General features: G+C 38.5%; 2 protein-coding genes across 4 annotated transcripts in view; both read right to left on the bottom strand.

Moving 5' to 3' along the window:
• HBP1 (HMG-box transcription factor 1) overlaps positions 1-544 on the bottom strand; it is a 16,540-nt gene extending 15,996 nt beyond the window's left edge. Inside the window, exon 1 of one of the 3 annotated variants that reach the window (XM_057364530.1) lies at positions 462-544. In XM_057364530.1, coding sequence (XP_057220513.1) covers positions 462-476 — 15 coding nt within the window. In that variant the 5' untranslated portion in view covers positions 477-544. The remainder of the gene's footprint in view (positions 1-461) is intronic. The other 2 variants (XM_057364531.1, XM_057364532.1) reach the window with 2 other exon arrangements.
• A 7,027-nt stretch (positions 545-7,571) lies between these two features.
• PRKAR2B (protein kinase cAMP-dependent type II regulatory subunit beta) overlaps positions 7,572-24,885 on the bottom strand; it is a 78,654-nt gene continuing 61,340 nt past the window's right edge. The window contains exons 5-11 of the mRNA XM_057364527.1: positions 15,750-15,856; positions 14,336-14,489; positions 13,020-13,121; positions 12,365-12,439; positions 11,558-11,623; positions 11,294-11,441; positions 7,572-9,842 (exon numbers count right to left, since the gene is read on the bottom strand). Of these exons, the coding sequence (XP_057220510.1) occupies positions 9,709-9,842; positions 11,294-11,441; positions 11,558-11,623; positions 12,365-12,439; positions 13,020-13,121; positions 14,336-14,489; positions 15,750-15,856 (786 nt within the window). The 3' untranslated portion in view covers positions 7,572-9,708. The remainder of the gene's footprint in view (positions 9,843-11,293; positions 11,442-11,557; positions 11,624-12,364; positions 12,440-13,019; positions 13,122-14,335; positions 14,490-15,749; positions 15,857-24,885) is intronic.

Genomic DNA, 24,885 nt, shown 5'->3' with positions numbered 1-24,885 from the left:
GGGGGCCCCCCGCGCCCCGGCCCCGCTCCCCCCGCGGGGCTCACCCGCACCCGCGGTACCCCAAACAYTCCCAAACCCCGCCGGCCGCTGCTCCCGCAGCCGTCACAGCGCCCTCGCTCTGACAGACCGGGGCGAGCAGCCGTTCCCCGGGGAAAACAAGCGGGGGACACACCCGTATTTCGCTTGTTTTCGTGGTTTGAAGGCGCTCAAAGGGGACCGGCGCACCCTGGGAGTTTTAACCCAGCGGTGCGGGAAGGTGGCGGCTCCGCCGGGCCGGTCAGGGAAGGTGAACAGTAAACAATGTCCGGGGTTCCCGTCGCCGTCAAAAGCTCGGACCCAGCGGCTTTCTCGGCTCGCCCTGCGGCCGCCACCCTTCCCCTCAGACCTCTCGGACCCCTCCCAACCCCCGCCGGAGCCTCGCAGCCCGCAAAAGTAGCAGCTCGAAACTTTGTAGCACTTACCGAACCCGTCGCCATTACCGAGTTCCCCTCGGCTGCCCCCCCCCGCCCCGTCCTCTCGGCGGGTCCCGCCCCCGCCAGGCGCTGCTCGGGCGCTGAGCGGCCAGAGCTGATGTTGCTCAATCCGCAGCCGCTTTCTGTTGGCTGCCTGCGCTGCCYGTCAGGACTCCTCCCGGAGGGCGGGCATGTTTTGACTCTCCTGCACAGCGGATTGCACTGCGCCGCACATCAATCATCCCCRTGCGGCGCCCCGATTGGCTGATGCCTTTCCTGACGCGCGCGGAAGCATTCTGGGAGCTGTAGTCTCCGCCGCCGGCCGCGCCTGCCCACGGGTCCGCGATAAGACGACAGCCCCCAGGATGCCCCGCGCGGGCCCGGCGATAGTAAACAAGCGGGGGACACGTGTACCCGGCCCGGCCGCTGCCGCCCCCCGCCCGCCCCCGCTCCGCACGGCCCCGGGACCCGCTTCGGTCCCGGCAGCGCCTCACGGAACGGGCCCGTGCTGGGCCGAGTCTCGGCTGCGGAGCGGGGGACAAAGGTTGCTAAAGGTCAGGGAGTGAGTCAGCAGCTGCGCTCGGCCTCCGCTCCGGCCTCTTCTCCATTGAAAAGGCACTGGTGGGARCTTAGGCCCCAAAATACAACTTGGTGTGGGAGGGAGAAAAGTAATTAAATCCATTCAGGTTTATCAGTCCAGTAGTGTGCCCCAGACAGACCCATACATTTATTGCCAAAATAACTGCGTGGTTTGGTTAAACATTACTATTTAGACATGCTTACCTGGTAACTGGGAGATCAGAGAGACATGACTCCTCCCAAGATCATATCTTCATCACAAAATAATTCAAACGCATGATGTGATACAAAGCAAGTACATGTACAATTCAAAAATGGTCAATAAGATTTGAGAAACTCACGGACAGTTAAAATACTTTGCAACTGTTAGGATTTTTCCAAGTAAAGCATTTCTTTCCTAACCTGTTTTCAACCTCATTCCAGTAATGAGAACATGTCCTAAATCGTATCTCAGAGCCTTTGCTGTAATTTGTATCTGCAACAGTTCTGCCTTTCAGACATGCTAACATAGTTGTGCAAGAAACTTAAAAAAAAAACAAACAAAAAACCAAAGAAAAGTGAACACAAGTTAGTGAACACAAGTTAAACAGAAATGGTTCCCTGTTTGGTTAGTGGCCACTAGAGGGAATGCCGGATTGTTGTTGCCACCGGGGCAACAYAGTTAAAAAGAAAATTATACCAAAATTGTACTTGGCATTACAACACACTCAGTCTGCAGATGTCGTTAGCACATCAGCTTAAGATTTGCCTTTTCCACAAAGCAATATTTGCCTGTTAGTAAAGTCATTGCCATCTGTAGGCACTGTTTGAAGAGAGACATTACTCAAAACGCCCAGTATCTTCTGCAGTGTGAACTGGAAACTATTACTCTATCTAAGCAAGCTTAGCTTTAAAAGAAAGTAGAAAAGCCAATGCCATGGAATTTAGCTCAAAATCTTCTGTAATCACCAAACAAACCAACCCTTTACAGATAATTTTCCCAATTTGAAAACATGAGTTATTTAAACCAGTGCCTTGAGGAAAATAAAARTAATATTGAGATTCAAATATTAAGTGACTAGACAGCTTATTATAGTATCAGCTGTCTACCCTACGTCCCACAAGCTCACATTTTCCCTATATTTACAATTCAGGCTTTTTGGAAATAAGTGATACGTCTTTATACAAGAAAGCTTTCATGGATTCCCCTCTCTAAAATACATTCTTTTAATAAATAGAAAACTGGTAAACCAGGAACCATCTTTTTTACACCACAAAAAAAATTTAATTTTAAGGCTGTGTTACTTCCCCTTCCCCTTCTCTTTTGATCTCCCTTACACATCTAAACAGCCTTTAGATTCTTTGGAGAGACATCTAAGCTTCTTGGGCTTTTAATGAGTTTCAGGGCAGACTCTGCACTGCCAGATCAAGGCGAAGCAGAAGACCTGGGCATGTAGATGTCTCCGTTCTGCAAACAGGTTTCTGTGCCTGTGGTACAGCCACTTGCAASGCAAAACTCACAATGTGCTCTTCTGAAAGCTCCCTCTGCCACAGTGTGGGAGATGGAAAYGGGAGAGTCTGGATCAAGCAGCTACAGAAGATACAAAATCCYGTCTCAAGTCCCACCTTTCTTCAGCAGAAATCTGTTGGCCAAAGGGATATGAATCTTCTTATGGAGCACATTTCCACCCTGCTATTTTGGACTCAAAACAAAATAGTTTCACAGCTAGTTGCTGTGAAGGTTCAGTTCTCTACAAAAGCTTGTACACGGGTGTTAGGTATGAAGCCCAGTCCTCTGACATCCACTGGCCCAGAYTGGCCCACAGGTCTAGACAAGTAAATACCACTGCTGAATTAGAACCTCAATATCACACTGGAATCTATGACATACCCAGAAAGCACAGAAATATGAATCTACCTAGGACTGAGATTAAAATCTTGTAAAGATGAGTGTCTGAACTGTTTKGAAATTCTAAAGAGACACACAACAACTTTCTTATTTTCAAATCTGTCTCTCCTTTTAGTACAGTAAGTTAACTTTTAYTCAGTGAGGATGTAAGAGAAAATAAGTTAAATGACAGGTAGCCCATGCAGTAGATGACAGTAAGACACACAAAACTATCAAAGGTTACTTGGCTCAAGGCAAGTATGTATCATATAAATTTCAGAATTAAGATTATGTCAATGCTGTACTCCTTGCTTTGAATGCCTGGTCTCTAATTAAATCATTACTCCCCCTCCACACACCCTACCTCACCTTACTYCATGTTCAAATGAATGGGTGCTCAGAGAATGAATCAATACCATGTAACACAGCCACTCTTGGTAGCTTTGCTGATTCAGTTGCTTCTGCTGTTTTAAGAGATAGAAAATAAAGTGGGGGRTTGGGAAGTGTTACTCTTGAGTTATTGTCACGTTATGGGTGGCTACCAAGAAGCACAAAACAAACAGAAGAGACTACAATTAGAAAACACTAATTTGCATCGTAGCTATTTACCTCTTAAAATTGACAGCCACAAAGTTAAGAAGCCACAAAGTAGATTTTTAAAATTAGTAATATTTCAAAGTTGTATTAGTACAACTAATACATGTTATATATTGGGTTTGTGCCTATCTCCACTTTTAATCCCTCCTGTTCAAAGTCAATCCTGCCCTTAGGACACAGCTGTTACTGCTGACTCTCTGAAATACAGCATGCTATTATTTTAATTCTGCTACAGGAGCYTTCACATCAGCATGTAGACATCCACCCTCAGTAATTAACTAAATACTCCCCCAGACATCAGAGGAACCCGGCTCACCAGAGCYTCTACTCCTACTCAACATGGCAGCTTMTGTTCTGCRGCTGTTTCACCAGATCCTCTCACAKCAGTTTTCTCCTCTCAAAATGACTTGTGTACCTCCTAAAGCTCTTTGTGCTCATTCCCTCTTCCAATGGCCATTTGTGGCTGGCTCGATCCATGTACCTTATGACATGTCACCTCCACATGTCATGTCCTGAATCTCCTCACAGAAGATGCTGTTGGGAAGGAAGAGCAAAGGAATGCAAAACTTGTTGCACCCAGTAGAGACGTTTTCTCTTGAGTGCTACAAGAGAAACTTCACTCGCCTCCTGCAGTGGCTCGAATTGAGAAGAAACAGAATAAATAACAGGCCAGAGAATTTTTTTTTCCTCTCCTAAGACAGGTCAGGAATTAATGAGAAATTTATTTMATGTCATTATGGCATAGATTCCAGWTTTAGCTAAACTTTTTTCACCTATAAAGATTGAGCAAGACAAAAATTGACAATAATATTAGGAAAAAAATAAAGGCTTTACTTATCACAAAAACAATCCAGAAAAGTGATAAATAAAAAGACCTAGTCAGTAAGTGATTACAGAARAACTRTAGGTTTCCTCTATGCTGGTKGGTGAATTAAAATTCACCAGGAYGTGTTTCTGGGTRCTAGAATAAAATCATCTGTACTGTATACAGTTCATTTTAGAATAGCCCTTGCACAGTTTTTGCACAGGCCATTAGTTCATAATTTTCAGATACAGTTTGGGAACTGTAGGTCAAGCACTATTCTCAGTTGACCATTKGGAAAGCTGGGAAAAAAAGCTTCCTAGACAGCTTATAAATGAGCCTGGAGAAATRCTGAAAAACAGTRTGAGTGTTGGTCGTTCAGTRCCTCRGTACTAGAAAAYAGTCTCAGGCACATAACATTTCCTMTGATASATACGACCATAGAGATGYAGACAAAAAGTAATGGTAGTGAAGCTAGAGTTGCTTAAGATAGTCACACCACCTACCTGACCCTGCAAAGACAAAGCAACGAAGAGAAAAACAATATAGAGCTTCTTGGTAAGTTGGATGGATTTTTCTAGATAAGGCATTTATCAGAACTGAGTTTCCAGCATCTTCAGAGATGTGAGGGAGGAGGTCCCAAAGACTTACTTGGCTGCCAGGAAATTAGTCATCCAAAGAGACCTGCACTGAGTGTTAGCGTCTCCCCAAACTTCAGAGCTGCTCAGCTGAAATAATTCAATACTTTCAAAGAAGAAAGGACAAAATATTCATATCATGCTATGATGTATTTTAGGCTGTCCTAATTTAATTTACCTCAGTAAGAAAAGGTTGAGTCAGCAGACACTGTCACACTGCCCTAGCATAAGCTAATGTCAGAGTTCTTCATGTGGTCTTGGTTGGGCAGCTTCTTTTATGCCATAGTTTGGTTTTGTCTTTTCCCTGTTCCCCCATACACACACAGGCCTCTGCCAGTTCTCAGGAAGAAACACAACCCTACCCATTGTGTTCACACAGCCATGGCAATGCCAGAACTGCACTCCAGCTCATTTTGATTTGCCATCAGAGAAGGGACAGGGGTGGGACAAAAGGGTTGAGGAAGGGAGAGTGGCTGCCCAGCCAGCCAGGCCACTGTGTCCCAGCACAGACCCAGCCAGTCACTCCACTCGCCTTATATTCCCCTACTGCCACTGGATCTTCACCTGGCTGCCAAGAGAAAGATCATTTGGAGGGAAAGAGAGAAGTGTTTTGAAGGAAGGGACAATGTTAAAATCTAATTTTCTTTGGGCTTTTCAWACCCTACCAAGATTATTCAGCTTCCTTTCAGTCCATGAAGTGAGTGTCCAGACTGCTAAGCATCTTCCTGAGCCAAAAAGTAGATTAGGAACTTGGAAACAGCCTTGKTATATATCTGAAAAAAATACAACTCTCAGAATGATCTGAAAATGATCCTAAATTTTGTAAGACAGTCAACAGCACAGATCTCAGTGCTGATCACAGTCAACAGTACATACTCAGCATACAAAGAGGCAATTCCTCCCTGCAGTAGTMGTCGAGAACTACAGACACAGGAAAGTGTCTTAGAAACTCAAAAGAACACATACCTATAATCATCCCATGTATGAYTGGATAAAATGAGCTTTGAACTATCATAAGAACTTGGGCAAGAATATGTAAGAATGTCCATGCTGTGGCAAATGGACTTCCAGCAAAGCACTTTGTTCAGCAAATGCTATCAGATGCAGTCAGCATCTGAAGAAATGAAGACTAAGAATTKCCAGGTCTGTGGAGGATGACCAGAACACACTGATTTTGCACAGCTGGGAACTCTTGATATTGAATAAACAACACTGTCATGGCAAGTGTGCMACAAACTACAAAATGGCACAACCAYGACATAACTATCCCAGAGACACYTTACAGAAAGCTTAAAGCACCAAAYATTTCAAACAAAATAAAATCAAACCACCAAAACCAAACCAAACCCACCATTCCAGCAAGGATCAAAACAGTCTTTGCTGAACAGAAAAGACAACACGAGGCAAGAAGATGGAGTGATAGTGGTTTAGGCTGTAAATGGTTTCACAATGCCCTTCAGAGGTTTGCCTCAAGACTCCCACAGCTGGTCACTTCTGGACCTTAAACAGGAGATCTATAAGGGAATTATTTCAAAAGTATTTATTTCCAATGAATTTGAATTCAATCTCATGGAACTCAATGTCATTTGACATTTAAGAAGTGATGGCATCAGCACTAGGATCAAGGAATCTTGCTCTCTGCAGGGTTTGTGTCTTGTGATCTACTTCAGACCTGCAATCAGATTTTTTTCCCCATGGTTAGGGCATTTATAAACAACCATTTGCTGCCTTRTAGATTCTCTTCTGGTTAGTAAAACATGTGAACCCATGAATGCCTCTCATACAGGATTTCTCTCATGATTTTCTCTCTTCACTCTGTGGGGCATATTTTTAACAAACTCATTGGAGCTTTTTTTCTGCTTTTTTTTTTTCTTATTTAGAACTTAAATATCTGTTAAATTAGTTTAAATCATTTGTAGATTATAAATCGCTGGTGAGGTTGTAGAGAGAGGAGAGAAACACAGACATATGTGCCAAGCAATTGCCAAAGTCCCATTCCTTCAGTGACTTGACTACAAACAAGGACAAACAAAAATAATATTTACTAACAGAAGCATCAAGTAACATAAGCATGGACACATATAGTCTCATAAGGTAAACCTGACATAGTGTTGCTTAAAATTACTGAAATTGTCTACCTTTTTTTGAAAGGTCTGTAGAAATAAGAACAACAGTAACTTGGTATGATTTCATTCTTAGGATGAACACTMACCACATTTATGACATGAAGCCTGGCACGTTTGAAGATATGAAGAGAACCAGGAGAAGTTCCAACTGCTGATTGATGAAGGGTGTAATGATTTGGATGAAACTTAAAAAGTGATAATTTCTTACTGTTGGTTAAGCTCACTTGAATTTACCAGCAAAGAAAATTCCAGAAATCATCCAGTGCCCAAGAGCAACACAATAAAAGTGCTGCAATGTGAAACTGTACTTTGGGAATCAGAAAATCCAAAATCCRATTATTCTAAAGCTGTTGCTCCACAGCTTTTTCCCTGCTGTAAACTACAAGCAAATAATCAAATAAAGTAATGACAACTACCACACCAACACGTCATCTGTTYTGAGTAGACAGAACATCCACATATCATTTATGAAAATCATCATGAAAGCGTTAAGAATTATGAATTTTTTAATAAAACAATATAAATTAGGTCACTTGTAACTTTATGATAATAGAATTAAAAGACAACAATATCAATAAACATATTTTATATATAAAAGTGTTGTTTATTGTAAGGAAACTTTAAATATAACCAACAATATTGAAAATATCATGACTGGCATTTATGGCCTTGATTGTAGTTTACTGCCATACAAGTAATTTCTAGCATTTTTCTTAATCACATCAAGCCAGTGCAAAATATAGGTAGCTTTTAGAGATTAAGCATACAGAATGACAAGAGTGTAGATTTTGGTTACCTGATATTTCCTTCTAGTATAACAGGCTTCTCTTTTTTCCATAAATCAAAAGTACAAAGGCAAGTTATCATATGTGCAATTRTTCATACCAGGTTTCTAGGTAAAAAAAAAAATTACATTTCTAAATTTTGCTCAGATGGTTTTGTTTTGGAATCTGACTTATAATTTATACCATACTATATGATATAAATTATATATTGTTATCATATTATATAATCATATTTTCATATACAGGTATGATTATATAAATTGTCAGAACCTATCACTAACTGTGGCAGAATGATTACATCAACATACACAAATATATGGCATTAGAAAAGTCAGTATTTAAGAAGGAAAGATGTTATAATTCAGGTGCTTGAATGAGGGCACAAGCAGCCTTCCTACAACTCTTGCAGTGTAATTTTGGCAGAATTGCCCATGGCCAGTGTGTGCACTGGCTTCCCATGATCAACAAACAGGTCAGTAAGCAGTATTGAAATTGGACTGTGCCTGAAATTTCCAGCCACAGACYCTTGTAAGCAATGAGCTCTGTGCTCCTAATTAAGATGATGTTCTCTCTCCTCAGTCTCACAAGGTATCCCATGCTATTATGGCTGAGCACATTATTTCATGATGACCTACAGGTTTTTGAAAGCATGACATGTTAGCTTTAACAATGACACATGTGTGCAAAGCTTTGGAAGTACTGATCTTTCAACTTAAAAATATTTTTGCACTTCCTGGTAAGGATTTTCAAGGACAAGCTTAGTTTAGCATGGCTTTTGATATCAATCACTTTAGTAATTGATTCTGATCTTTGATAACGAAGATTAGACTGCAAGAAGAGAGATATACAGAGATCATTTCACTTGAAATAGATTTAACAATAAAAAAGGTGAGATCTAAAAAAAAAATAACCAAAGAACAAGCATAAATAGAGAAGACAAAATGCATAAATATAAAACAAGGGAGAAGGAAAACAATATAGGTTATGTATGATTAGGTAGAACATGACAATGACCCATGCCTTTGCTTTGAAAGCATTAAGGTTAATTTGTCAATTGTCCTCACTCATTTACAGAATTCATGTAACTAATAAAAATGCAGTTTATTGCAAAAATATACAAGTCCTCTAAATTGCATAAGATACTACAATGTCGTGCTGAAACATGATGTATTAAACAAAGAGGACTTTAAAACAAATYACAAAACGTTAAAAATCAGATTTGGGTCATGAGCGTTACACAAAACGCATTGTCATGCTTTATCTTATGATTAATCTTGTGATTCACTACATCTGTGATAAATGCAACATAAAATCATGACAACTGTAATAGTCAAAAAGTAATATCTACTGTATATCGTCTGTATTAATACATATAAACACTTTGTGTGCACTAATACTTTCAACATATCACATTCAAACTAACAGTCTTTCCAGAAAAGATGTAACCTTTTTGAAGAACAGAAACTGATTTAACAAGTTCATCACATGTGGGGTTTTTTAAAAATCTATTCTTTAAGGAAATGCTGTGTTAAAGGACTTGATTTTCAAAGGTGCTGTGCTACTATAAGTCATCCTTGTATCAGATGGAACCATCAATTCTAAGCACTTTTTAAAATCAAGCCCTCAATTTCTTGAATTGCTATTTTCTTTACTAGTATTTCCACTGTCATGAGTGAAAAAAAAACCAAACAAAAAACAAAAATAACCACCCGACCAAAAAGAAATTAAACCAAAAACCCCCAATCCCATTCTTGAAATCACAGAAAATGCTTGGCATCTATAGGAAGAGAGACAATTTCTCAGTGGACTAACCACTACTGTGCTATATTCTCATAACAGATCTTGTTGCTCCAATGTTTAGTTCATGCACTGGTATCKGCAATGTCCATGTTTGTTCCAAACAGAGCAACTAGCTGCTCTTCGTAGTTTGCAATGTTTCTTTTCAGAATTTCCATACAAGGTCCCAAAAGCCTTTCAAATGCCTGCACATCCATAACTAAGATAAAAAGAGAGACAAAGAGAAAGAATATGATGTGCTCATCAGTTACTGACACAATCCTGGTATTTATGACATTTCAATGTAAGATTTTAAATGACAACAGATACTACTGAAGCATATGCATTGTTTGCACAGAAAGGAACTGCTTACTTTAGCAAAACCAAGATTAACCAACACATTGCTGTCTTGAAACTTCATAAATAAATTTGAACTTTCTCTGTTCATTATTTTGAAAATATTTTCACAGTAAGATTTATGTTACCCAAGAGCTGGTGAAGAAATCTGAAGGGGCCTGGATTCCTCCACAAAATAAAGTTCTAAGACCCATGAGATTTTAAAAAGCCACATCCTTAAGTGGTGGTGGTGTTGGTAGTGTTTGGGCTCTAACTTAGCCTATTTCCTTGCTCTTTTTACTTGTTTCCACCCAAAGCGAAAATTGTAACAGATACTTATTTTTCCCAGCAAATGTGTGAAAAGTTGAAGAATGAATTCACATCCATTGTCAGTGCATAGCCAATCAGAATATTTTCTCTACCTGATCACATAATGTTATCCTCCAYAGTTCAGCCAATAGGCCAGGGAGAAAACTTCATATATTTCCAACCTGCTGTAATCTTTTGTCTCCTGAGAAATGTTCAAGATCTCTGCTGTTTAGGACTTTTCAGAGATCTTTGTTACTCACCCATAATGAGTAATAAATTCTTCCTTTCCACTGCCTCTTATTCTTTCCCGTCTGTCATATCTTTGATCTCTATTACCTCATCATTTCTGTTTGTTTGGAGTTAGGAATTTTAAAAACTGGAGAAATATTTTGGTTACTGGMTCAGTCATCACATTGTTATGCAAGAATGCCAAGTCTATCTTTGCAGTTTACAGTTTTCCCATAATTAGGAGCTGAACATCAGACCACGAAAAGCAATGGATGTGAAGGGTTCTCTATGAGCACAACTCCTAMAAGCTTCACTCTTCCTGTGCCTGGGGCCACAGTGTGATGGAATGACTAAATTAACAGCTGGGGAAGACAAAAGAATTTGCTAAATGTTTAAGTCATGGTGATAAAAAGGCACAATATTTTCAACAGAATTATTTCTTAGATGAGTCAGTCTACTGARGAAAGAAACACCTCACCTTCTCTGCAGAGTATCAGACATTTATCTGATAGTTGTAAGTGGTTTGCAGCAATAATCTCTACTGCCCTAAAATGAGTTTTACTTCCATTCAATCAGAGAAATATTGGAGAAATTATGTGTAATAGTATTTATCATTTGCAAGTAATTTTTGCAGATAAATAATGTAAATAGTAATGCATAATAATAGGTGATATACTGAAACAGCCTTATTTGGGTAAATGTAATTCAGTCTTATATTCAGGAGAAAGAGTCACAATGAAAAAAACACATAGATTAAGTATCATTTTATATTAGATATAAAATAGTATTGAATAATACCTAAACACTTGACAGTGCCAAGAGCAAATGCAGAAGCAGCTCGTGGTTTGTTAGTTACAAGAGCAAGTTCTCCAAAATATTGTCCTCTTGAGCATCGAGCTATTTCTACTGCTCCATTCTCTTCTGGTTCTTGTTTACCCTGCATTTCCTATAAAAAAGTAAAGAGAAAAAAGAGTATGAGAGCTTTGCTGAACTCAGAATTTCATAAGCAAAGTCAGTGACAATGATAAAACAAAAARAGGTTGGTGTTTTAGGGATGTTTACCTTCCTTGTCATTATAATCCTTACTTCTCCAGATTCCACAATGAAGAAAGAATCAGCCAAGTCACCCTGCCCAAGGAAAAAAAAGTGAGTAAAGAAAATGCAAAAGTTCCCTTTTAGTTTCATGGTAATATTAAAATACTTGCAAGCAGAAGCTCCTCTTGTTGATACCCATTGCAAAAGAAACCCTTTTAATTTGAAAACCATATTCCAGACACACAACAATCAAAACATCTCTACAGAACTAACTGACAGCAAGGCCTTTTCATGAAAAGACATAGGTGATTTTGCCTTACACAAAAAGCAGAGAAAACCCATGTTGTGGAAGATTTTTAGGATCCTCAGTACCATTTCTCCACTTCTGTGTTCCTCCCAAATTATTTCCCTTACCAAGTTCCCAGTATAAAAAGCCTCCAAGGGCTATGTGATATCCCCTAATTATCTTGGGGCGAGACAATCTCAGTTGCTTAACCTGAAGAGTTTACTTCTGTCTTCTTGAAAAGCTTACCAGATTTTAAAAAAACAAGGTGAGTCTTCAGTGCTTCTCATTGGAAGCACAATTATATAGTTTGAATTTCTAGGTACATTAAAAATGTTGCCTCTTTTATTTATACCAACAAAGAGGGTTGTTTTTGGAAGCACCATAAATGAAAAGWGAGCTATTGAAGCAAAATAACCACCTCTTACACTGAATATTCATTGATTTTGTTTATGTAAGAAAGCAAAATAGGGTTTAAAGGTATGCATTTGTCTATAAATAACATAATTATTGTTACCTATTATGAAAGTAAAACTAGGAAGAAACTGTACCTGAGCAATGATTTGTTCTCCATCTTTGTACACTTTGGTACCAATCACATCAACCACTTTTAAACGCTCAGATACCTTCATTTAAAATTAGAAAAGGTAAGAAATATTTGGTTAACATYATGATAGCATATATTTATAAAGCCCTTTCATTTTTATTTTCATGAATCTTTGCACGGAGTAGTGTATCTACTATATAGATACTTGTGTATCTATAACGGTTTGTTTACTATTAAAAAAAGAACTGGTGAATAGTGTTCCAGAGGGTATATTACAGTTTTACCAGCTCTTCTGATAGASCTGCCATTTTTGTAAGAAGCCTTCAAAAATTATTTTCAGAAAAGCATGCATATAAAAATATAGCTGATAAATTATTATGAAATTCCCCATCATTGTTTAATTTTATTGGCTAATATCTAGTAAAACTAGGCTTAKGGAAATTGAAAGTAAAGCTAATTTATGTTTTAAGATACTATATAAGCAATAATTATTTATCTTAAATTTTTTAAAAAATAAAAGATATGGTCCTTTTCCATAACAAAAGTGTGCAAACTTTCATTGTGAGGAAACTTTGAATACCAGATTTAAAGACTTCAAAAGCAGAATCTTATCAGGTACTTCCAATATAGCCATTAAAAYAATGCAATAGAAATCTTACTTCTAAAGATTTAAGGAATGGCAATGACTCAATAAAACTTTCATACATTCTTCTCTTTTTGGCATTATTTTTTACAATRATTCTTCGGAATGTTACCCTGTCCTGTAAACACAAAGAGAAAAAGAGAGTTTATTAACTGAAAATACTCATTAGCTAGAAAATTCTCTAGAACTGACTGAATATGATCAAATTACCCAATTTTAGTCACTCAGTGTAGCTGTCAAACTCACTGCCTGGTCTCTCCCTACAGTCATTTGAGAAAGATTCCTCTAGAGGTCAATCAAGAGCTCCTGAAGTTAAGGCCCTGATCACACGATGAAAATCTCTGCAGTGTACAGACTGAGTTCACGTACATTAAACAATGAATGTTGAGAGGATGATTTAGAATATAGTAGAAATCCTCAATATCTAAATGTTTAATTTACTAAGTTTTTTCAGTATCCTAAAGTTCCATATAAATTGGTATCTACTCAAAGAGGCTTTCAGGTTTTTATATAAACAAAACCCAAATACATGAGTCTGGGTCTTGGGGCACAGTCCATTTCCTGCTATTTCAGCAGAACAAGGCTCACTGCTGCCCTAAACAGCCAACTGGACATTCCTTAGGATTTGGCCATGAAAGTGAACCAAACAGATGGAAAAACTACACATAAGGTGTTTTCTTCTCTTAACTTTGTATGACTGTGCCCTGGTGACAGGCAGAGGGCAAATGCATTGCCAGCCTTCACTGCCACAGGGGGGACTTAATGGCCAGAACAACCCAATCCAATTTAAAGCCATTCTTAAAGTGTCCTAAACAATCCCAAAARTCACATGGATTAAGCTGGTGACAAACCACGTGTTTAATTTCAATCCTGGGGTCAGTCATTAGATTGATATGTACATCTTGAAGAGGATGGCCATCCCAGTTTTGTGGTAAATTCSATCACTCTTGTCAAAGATCCAGGTCATTTAACATTAGTGAATAACCTCTTATGGGAATTTGACTCTGGAAACAAAGGCTTTTCCAATCAAGGCGTGGGGGAAAAAATATATGCAATTATCAAGTGGTTTACAATTTGGGAAATGATAATTAAACAATTTTTTTTTTTAAATAAGTGTTTCATTAAGCCTCAGATTTTATTAGGCCTCAGATTTTATTAAGCCTCAGTCTGTGGATTCTGCAAAAAGATAGCATTGTGCTGGAACTTCTCAGGATTTCTAGAATTAAACTTTCTGAAATTATAATTTATTTTTAATGCTGATATAGCATGCTGGTGAATTCTATATAAAATACAGATATTTTTAGAATAGGTTAAAAAAAGAACTGTACTTACCAAACCCCAGATGGAACCAGGAGAGGTAGCTATAATTGTAGCTGCTCTGGGTGTATTGTACATTAAGGCCAACTCACCAAAACATCCTCGGTTATCATAGGTTCCAACACACCTCCCAACACCATCACATTTTACATAAATATCATATGTGCCTCTGTTAATAGAATAWATACAYAGAATGAGTAGAATCCAGCCCTGGCTTTTGCTAAGCAGGCTCTCACTATRTTTTTTATACCATGAATTCAAAGATAAAGCATTTGAAATATACATTTGCTTGCTTAAATGGTATTAAACACCTTGAAAAKACATCACAATGACTTCTAAAATAATAAAAGTGGCCCCTCTTTAAAGGGAAGAAAAGGGTTATTAGTTTTTACATTAATTCAGTTTAAAGATAGAATGGAYGTACAGTGATCTATTTATCACCAGAACTTATTAAAAATTAAGATCTAACTTAGTATCTGTTTCTTAATTTCATTTTAACCACACTGAATATAAATGTCATGAGTCTTTGCAAGMATTGTTATGATAGGATCACTGAAATAATTAGACAAGTTATTTAATATTTTAAATATTTTAAAGTAGTAATTGCTAATGAAACAAATAACAGAAAGAATATATCTGAAAAGCAACGTAAGATCATGAAATAAATATATGCATTTTTCTAATATATTATGCATTTCTTCTCTGATTGTTTATTTAATACCATGGGTTTTCTGGTTGGGTTTTTTTTTTCTTTGCTTTGGGAATAAAGTAAAATCTGATATCTTGTAAAACATGAAGTTGCCAAGCYGATTGATGCTGAGCCATAATTTTCTTGAGTGATTAATATCTGTATAGTGTGAATTGATAAATAATGTGAACGTAATGTGAAAATCTGTGCAATTATTTCATTGATAAGGGACACAGAGGTGATGTCTGGCACCTAAACACTGCAAGGCTGACAGAGTACTGTGAAGTCCCTGCAGCATTTTGGATACGAGATGAAAAATGAAATGAAAATATTGTCTTTCCAGCACAGGATCCTGACACACTTTTATGATCATCTGATTTAATATTTCAGTTAGATGGGATCTACAACAATCATTTTGTSCATTTACCTGACCACTTCAGGGCAGCCCAAAAGTTAAAGAATGTTGTTAAAAGAATAGTCCCAATGCACTTAAACACTGAAAGGCTTGGGGCATTGAATTCCTCTCTAGGAAGTCTTTTCCAGTGCTTGACCACTCACTTGGTAAATAAATGCTTCCTAATGTCAAATCTGAACCTCCCCTACCACAGATTTGAGCCATTCCCACTGCATACCAAGAGAAAAGCTGTAATGTAAGAGTTAAACACAAGTTCATAGAATACAAACTTTCCTCAATGGATTTTTGCCTAACACTTTGTGCTATAATAAAACACAGCAATTCACCTGTCAATGACRTAGAAGTTGTCACCATCATCCCCTTGATCAATKACGTGTTCCCCTCCTTCAACCATCTTTTCAAACATCGCATCTAACACCTGAGACATCTGTTCCTGTTTAAAAGAACACAAAGATAAGAAATTATCATCTRCTTTCAAAATGCTACTCTTCAAATTAACTAGCTGGCCAGCTTCCCAATATGCAGATAACAAATATTAACGGTGGAAAAATATTCATGCTACAGRAATGCATGGATCAATAATAGAAAGACAGTTCTATTTAGTATTCAGTGTTAGCTTTTCCTCTTCCAGCGTTCAGAGCACAGCTTCCCACTTGTCACTGCAAATGATAATATACATCTTCYTTGCAACATAAATTGTWCATGACCATCCAAAGAGAATTTCARCYTTCACAACTGAGTAACATTATGCCTTGAAAAARRMCTGTRTTCATTATTCTAAATGATACCTTTWCCTGATTTTGTCTTTAGAACTTCCTTACAGAATTWAGTTTCAAAAATGATTGTAAAGTATTTTTAAAGTCTAAATTTTAGAGTGCCTGCAGAATGTTGGGCCAGATGTAACCATAAAGGTTTGCAGTACTTTGGCTGAGAAAGTAAATGCTGGACTCATTGGGAARTAGGAATTGACACATGGCTACAAAACTACTTTAATAGAGAGAAATGYTAACAGACTAACAAAACATGATCATTTGAATTACAACTGTCTAAAAACAAAACCAAAAAAAACTAATTACCTAATTTGTCCTATTTGATGTAAATCTGCTAAAACTTGACTATTCATATCTAAAAAACCCAAACACAGCTCATTGTGGATTACGAATCCTGTGAAGATAATTTAAAAGTTTGAGTTCATCCCACAATATGCCTAAAACTCTATACTCATTGTAACTTATTAAGTATGATACTGGAACAAGCAGGTTCTAGTGAAAATCATGGTAGAAAAAGTCTGTAGATTTGCATTTCACAATGGTTCAATTCACAGCATTTCCAGCCACAGAAAGGCACTTGCCTTTCCAAAGAACACCAGTCCAAGTCAGTCCTCTAGAGTCCTTCTGCAGCCCATGGACAGARGTAACCATACAAGATAGCTCAGAATCATTCTCTAGAGATTTCCCTTTCTTTCCTCCGATAGAGACATCTACTGTACCTCCCAGTTACACACAATTTTTAGACAGATACATTAGRTGTAATGAATTCCATCCTTATGCTGTTGAATTTCTTCACTTACTGAAAGCTTTTAAAAATACCAGCAGTACCATGTTATCCAAGCCTTTTTGAAAAGTGGAAGYTAAATACAATTTTCCTTCACAGATTTGGCTGGGTGTGGGCACAAAGAATAACAGAATGGCACTATCCATCCTTAGTACAGCTGATCATGGTAAAGTACAGGGAAACATCATGCAGACCTCCTAGGCCAGCAAAGAATCATTTAACTGTCTCTACTTAGTACCTTTGTTAATACAGACAGGTATGTATTTGAAAAAAGATGGACCATTTCCAATATCAGTGAATGTTTTATAGTTCATCTCAGACAAAGAAAAGTGTGAGTGGGAGAGACTGAAAATTAGTACAGGAGTTGGCTTTTAAAAACTTCCGTGCTTAAATGAATAAGCAATATTACATCATTCTTTTCAGTCCTCTCTATGTAAATAAAAACAAACTCCTGCAAAATCTGTAAAACTGACCTCATGTCAGCTTGGTGCCTAAAGCACTTGAAGCAGCACCTTCCTTTCCTCTGGCTTTACATCTGAACTGGCAAAGGCCAATTGCCCTTGTCTGCCTTTTGAAAACCAGTGAGAACTGAATGCTCCACACTTCATGGGAGGCTAGAGGCCATGTTATCATCTATTTGCAAGAAAAATGTATTTTATTGGCATCAAACCCTAGAAATTAAAATACTTCCAAGACATCTTGGGAAAAAAGACTAAACCAAAAAAGTGGTTATTTGCTGTAGTGGAGGAGTAATACATTTAGTTAAAATCTTTATTTAGTATGCTTCATCTTGTATTACTGGTTAAAAAACATTTTCAATCTCATAACTATGAATCAAGCTCACCAAACCACAACTTTTCCAGTACATAAATCTACAGTTTTTTTAATGTAACTGAGTAGAATTCACAAATCCAATTTCCTTTTAAAAATGTTTAAAACATTTGAAGGTATCAAATACATTTGAGAGCAGTCTATTTGCTGAAGCATTGCACATTTATTTATCAGCTTACTGAATAAACTGCAACTATTTTAAAGACAAGTGATACCKTTTGTAAAATTTTCCACTTTAAATTAAGACAAAGCAGACTGCAACAACCAAACCAGGAACATGGGTTTTGCTTTTACCATGAGAATTACATAACTCACTTGCCCAGTTTGSTCTATGTGAATCCTCTTAAATCTCTGCCAGACTCAGGCTCAATTTACTGGCACCCTCTGTCATTACTTTGAAAAGATAAACATGGGTAATTTTAGAATTATAAAGCAGATCTGTTTCATAAACAGAATAAATTCTAGTATTTTTTTAATGGTGTAGTTTAAATGCTTTTCTTCCTTAAAGCAGTTCTACTTTCAAAAATACATGTAAAATGAAAACAGGATGAGGGGGTTTTTAGTGACTGATTGGACTGTAGTTCCCTGGGCCTTTTTCATTTCCTTTTTTAAAAATAGGGGTTATGTTTCCCCTTTTCAAGTCACTGGACTGCCATGACTTCTCAAATAAGATGGGTAGTGGCTTAGCCACTTCCTTGGACAGTTYCCTCAAGACCCATGGATGTATCTCATCAGATCCCATGGACTTGTGCTCCTTCAGGTTCCCCAGATGTTCTTGAACCCTGTTGGAGTTGTTCTACAGTGAGTGGTTCTCCATTCTCCCCATCCCTGCTTTCACCTTCTGCAACCTGGGCATTGTGGCTGCAGCACCTGCTGGTGAAGGCTGAGAAAAAGGGTTGTAGAGTACCTGGGCCTTCTCCATGKCCTGAGGAACCAGCTCTCCTGTACCCTTCCTGAGAGGACACACATTTTTCCTAGTCTGTTTTTAATCACTGACATATCTTTTTTGTTACCCTTGATATCCTTKGCCAGATTTACTTCTGCTTTAATTAATGTCCAATGGTCCAGCACAACACTTCTTCTTGCTGGCTCCTCTACCACTTGGAGAAGGAAGTTGACATCAGTGCATTCCAAGAATCCCCTGGGTTGCTTGTGCCCTGCTGTTGTTCCTCTGGCAGATGTCAGGAGTGGCTGAAGTCCCTCATGAGCATCAGGAACTGTGAATGTGAGGCTGCTCYAATCTGTARAGGACCTCRTGCTTTGTTTTCCTGGCCTGGCAGCTGTTGAAGACCCCTACTGCAATGTCACCTGTCCCTGYCCWCCCTTTAATCCTGACCCMTAGGCTCTCTGTCAGCYCCTCATCCATCCCCAGGTGGAACTGCATGCACTCCAGCTGGTCATTGATACAGRGGGCAATGCCACCTACTTGTGTCCTCTCCCTGGCCTTCCTAAAGATYCTGTATCCTTCCATCTCAGTGGAGTCATAGAAATTGTCCCACCCTGATCCTGGGATGCCGATAAGGTCACAGACCTGAGTAAGTAAGGTGCGTGCAAGCTTGTTGCACTGCCATTCCATATTGGAAATACATAAAATTTTGTGCATGTTTACAATTGCTTACAAAAGACATGATGAGATTTAGAAGCATAAAGCCCCAGACAGGAATGATAACTRGTTTACCAAGGACATCCCCCTGATTCCATCCCTCTTGCCAGGTCAAGTGAAAAACCACAACTAAACACTCATGACTGTCCTCTCATAGACTTTGTATCACAAAGTCCTGTCCTCCAGATGCACGGTGCTTTATTTGAAAACAGCATTTTAACCTAAATTACTCTCAAGTCAACAAAACAAACATGGCAATCACATCTCAACACAATTCCTTGACAAAAATTAGGGAATAGATGTTAAGCATCATTAAAATTAGATTTAATTTAGTATACATCTCACACAGGTTAAAAATCCAGTCACTTCTATGTCCTTGCAAGACAGCTGTTATTCAAGAGAGCTAATAGACCATGGCATGTCCTTCCAAATGCCAAAGGCTCTTAACTGCCAAACTACCAAGTGCTTTGCCACTGCTGTGCCATGTACTTGTCTTCTTAATATCAGTTTATAAATTTATTGTGAGCTATTTCGTAAAAGGAAAAGGACACAGTTCTTTGTCCTAATACCACACTCAAACACTGGGGTTTCCAAGAAGCACCAGTGTTTAAACTGCTGATACAAATGTTTGTTGTTTGACAAAGTGCTACCTGAATCAATGAAGGCACTGTAGATAAAATGGAAAGCAGAACGTGATCATCACTGGCAGTCATGACAATGACAAATGTAGAAAGTAACTTCTGAAAATTTTCCTCCCTGACTTTTAGAAGAGGTATCCAGGACACAGAAGGCACAGCTACGTTTCTACAATTAAGATGATGTGCTGTCTAACAGTAAACCGAGACAATCCTAATCTGTTTTTGACAGGAGCTGCTAAAACCCAGTTATCAAGCTGTGTGCATTAAATCTCYAAAGTAATGTATGTTGGGATTATATATGCTTGGGAATCCCACAAAAGGATGAGTGTGCTGCTGGAGGGCTCCCCRGTAGAAATCTCAGTTAATTTCCTTTTTAGATCCAAGACAGCCTGCACAATCCAGTGGGCAGAAGATTTCCTTCCACTTTAGCAAAACAGCAGCAACAAGACTTGCCTATCTCATATGACTTGTAAAACCRTTCTGAGACACAATTGTAAGATTGTCATGTGAACAAAGTGAGTCCACAATTCTTCTGTTGTCCCTGAGTTCATAAAATGAGCCCCTGTTGAAAGGGCATTCTGCTGGCAACTTTCTCCTCACTTTATACAGTTTGAAATATCAAGGAATTCATATTCCACATGATATTAAGAAGTCAATGAAGCAGACAATWCYGGAAAAGGAAGGGGGATGGGGGACRGAGAGGGAGGCAGAGGTAGAAAATATCAGCAAAACATAGGCAAGGAAACCATGGGAAGAAAAGGACTTCTTAAATCAACAACACAAAACCTTGTAGAAGATAAATTACAGAATTTTCACGTCTACACCTTTCCACATTTGTTTTTTGAAACAAAACCATGCRCATATACTCCAGGGAAACTCTGATAAAAATGTTAGCAGCAACATYGATCCAATTCAAAATATTTCATCCCCTTATGTAATATCCACTTGTAAGCTAATCAAAAGGCATTTATTTCTTCACTATCAAAGACTAATTTGTATTTTAATGTACAATCAATATTTTCAAGCAACAGTATTTTCCTTGAGAATATACCTCAACCATCTTCCATAGTTACATATTAAATTAGTACTCTGCCTCTCAAATATCATGCACATGCCCATCAGTCAGGCTCAGTAACATATTTCATGCTTTGTAACTGGCCCTCAGAGCAAACTTTTTAGCAGTTTGCTTAAAAAAAAAAGAGCCGAAGTATTTCACAGCTGCAAAGAGTTTCCAAAATTCTTAAGCCAAATATGAAGGTATCTTATTTTGTGCAGCTCTTTTGCAGTATATCTTGAATGACTGGTTACAGAATCACAGAAAAATTTAGGTCAGAARAGACATTTAATGTGATTGAGTCCAACTATTAATCCAGCATTGCCCAGTCTGYCTCTAACCTTGTCCCCAAGGGCCACACCTACACATCTTTTTAATACCTCYAGGGATGGTGACCCAAACACTTTCCTGAGCAGTGTCTTCCAATGCCTGACAAGCCTTTCAGTGAAGAAATTTATACTRATATCCAATCTAAACCTCCCCTGGGTCAAYTTGARGCCATTTCCTCTGGTCTTGTTGACTGTCACSTGGGAGAAGAGACYGACCCCACCTGGCTACARTCTCATTTCAGGCAGTTGTAGAGTGTGATAAGGCACCCTGAGCCTCCTTTTCTTCAGCCTGAAGACCCCCAGCTCCATTGYCYTTCTCTGGACACACTCCAGCAYCCCAAYGTCATCACCTTTGTGTCATCTAAGAGGGCAGAGTATTGTTTACTAGAACATGTTCAGGCATTCTGGGCTCAGTCACATCTATTATACACACATTTTATATATGTTCACATTATATGAGTGTATGTGTATATATATATATATATATATATTTATATATATATATATATATGGGGGTGGGGTGTATTTCTATTCTTCAACAAAGTTCTTAAGAACCTAAGAGCATCATGAGAATCTTTTGTTAGTGGTTTCAAGGAACAATTTGACATTAAGTATAAGATTCCACTATTCATAAAACAGTTACATTATGCTCTCTTTCATCTTCCTTCAAGTTAATCAATTGTAATTGATTAATCAATATTTGTGCTGTCTTATACTAATTCTCCAGGTGCATGAGTGGCAATATGCCCAGAAGTTGCTTCTGCATATTTGTGAACAATAWGTATAATTTACTACTTCTCAGAAGAGGGTCAAGACCTATTTTATATATTCTGTACAAGCATTTGCAGGGTGAAGCTCTCCAATATTAAACTTCCCTGAAAGAGAATAGATGATCTAACACTGCTTGTGAATTTTTGCCAAAGAAAGGATTCAGACTTTAAGTGCAARGGCACGGCTCAGCTGTGATGGTACCAGTCCCTTGAGCCAGCCTCTTACTCTGATAAATTCATCAGGTTTTTTAACTGCTGCCCTATGGGTTGTAAATGCCAAAACAAATAGCCTATTTTTAATCACAAATCTTCCTCTTAAGAGGAAAGCAACAGAAAAACTCTGGATTGCATTGTAAAAGGGAAGTGTAGAAGGCTTCGTTTGCCACTAGATGAGCTGCTGCTGCTTTTCTTCCAGGTGACAAAACAGTTGTTAGGCTGGACAGAGAGAAATTTCAGTGACAGCAACTTTAGATTGATCTTCTGTAAGGGCTGAAGACATTTGGTCATCATCTTGTTTTCTCCCCACTGGCTTATTCAAAGTGACAGTGAAAGGGAAAGAGAGCAGCTCCAGAGCCACTGCAGTCACCTCCAGCAACTGGAGGATGAAGGAAGKGGGCTGGTAAAATGCTTTGGGTGTGCAGGTAGAGTAACCAGCCTGGCACACCGTGAGAAGCCTGGGAGTAAAAAGGTGATATTATGGTTTCTGGCAATGGGGAGGCAGGCAACTGAGAAGGGCAATAAACAATACTCTCAGAGGAAGAGGTTTTCCTGGGAAGAAGAACAGAATAAGATGCTTTAAAAGATGGATGAGTTAATGTAATATAGCATGGGGAGAAGAAAACAAACATCTGAATGGACCTGTCTCCTGTTTATTTTCTGATTTGGTCCTCTAAAATGTAACCAAGCACCTCTGTAAAACCTCTTCCCTCATCTTGTTGCAAATCCGTGTTTCAATCCATATTCTTCTCTTGAAGTAATTTTTTCAAAACTGTAATGCACTTGCTCAAACTGATATTGAGTGACAGCAACTAGATGGGAAGTGATTAAGCRCCCAGAAAGGCAAAAAGATGGCTAACATGTCAATTCTTGAAAAGTGTTTTCTATTTAAGGGAGTTAACTATGGAGTTAGTTATTCCATTAACAATGGAATACATTGCTGAACTCACATTCACTAACCAGTCACATCCTCATCAGCCTACCAAGTTAAATAATATTTCCGTAAAATTCAAGTAACTTCACAGACTTTATGGAATTTATGAGAGTTAGCCTTTAAAACATAAGAATGCTGCTCAGGGAAATGTATGAGAACTGGTGTTCCTTTACACTATTATATTTTTAATCACAGACGTTATGTGAAATACTGATATTCATAAATATATATGTGCAAGGTACCTGTCTGATATTCAAACCCTTCTATAGTTAAATGAGGGCTCAAGACAGTGCTGTGTGTGTATCCCAAGTCCTGAGTTGTCTCCAAGTCTGAAGGTTATCTTTTTCTCCTCTCTCATTTAGCCTTACATTCAAATGGTTCTTCTGGGTTTTGATTTTATGGGATGGCTCTTGTCTTTTTAAATGGACTCTTTAATTAACAGGCTGAGCAGAGAGCTGTAAGTCACTCCCAACTACTGCAACCTCCCCWTCAGCTTTAATGATAGAATTATCTTACCCTTCCAGTCAAATTACAATACAGTGTGTGAGGGTGGGATAAAGTGTTAAGAAAAGGTGGACTTCACTGAGCATCACATACTGAATGCAATTCTGATCACACTGTAAAACATGTTGTTATTCTGTTTTTGAATATGGTGTTTGACACCCTGCTGAAAGGCCATCAGGGAAAAGCCATTAAGCCCTTTACATTATCTGTTCCCCTCTAAATGACCTTTGAAATGGTGATTTTCATACACAGAACTACAGCAGAAAGAAACTGAAGTTCAATACAAGAAAGAAAACAACCAAAAAACACAACAGTGGGAGTGGGAGATGCTATCAATACAAAGCCTGACTTTTGTTCCAGAGACTTGAGCTTTAGCAGCTGAAGATACTATCTCTCTTCAAGATGAATAAGGGTTTTGCTCATACATCGCTCTAAACTGCAGCAGTTCTCAGGGAGAGGCAGAGGTGAGGGAGAGAACCTGCACAGGAACATTTAATTACTGCAAATACAGTGGCAGAGCCCTTGAATTGCTGTTCAGAAGCAGAACAAGAAGGAGGAGTGGGAGAAGTCCCCTAGGGACTCCCAGATCCTGGCTCCACAGAAGGAGCAAGCCTGACTTAAGAAGGCTACATTTTAATATCTTTGCTCTCTTCAGAGCTCAGTAGTTTTCCAATGTCTTTTATGAGTAAAATTATTGTAACCACAAACTCCTTTACAAAAATTATCTCATTYAGCTTTCCAGAATGTTGCAAACTATTTCAGGCAGGAGGAAGTGCTCTTAATCCATTGGACAATCTGAGCAAAGAGGGGTGAACAAGGCTTGGGAGATCCCCAGAACGCATTTCGAGGCTTTGGATTGCAGACCTCCACAAAGGGAGAACTCAGCTGGGGACTTTGCTAAACACCTGGAACAGACTGTGGGAGCTATTAGCAATTACAAGAACTGATTCAGAAGAAGAATTGAAAAAAATAATTCACAACATCAGCATTGAGATAGCAAGCACAGTCCTGAGAAGATCTTCACAAACA

The sequence above is a fragment of the Malurus melanocephalus genome, unplaced genomic scaffold (genome assembly GCF_030028575.1).
Source record: "Malurus melanocephalus ecotype Western Australia unplaced genomic scaffold, MMel_1.1 scaffold_39, whole genome shotgun sequence".
Classification (NCBI taxonomy): Eukaryota; Metazoa; Chordata; class Aves; order Passeriformes; family Maluridae; genus Malurus; species Malurus melanocephalus.
This window is presented reverse-complemented; position numbering and strand designations above follow the sequence as displayed.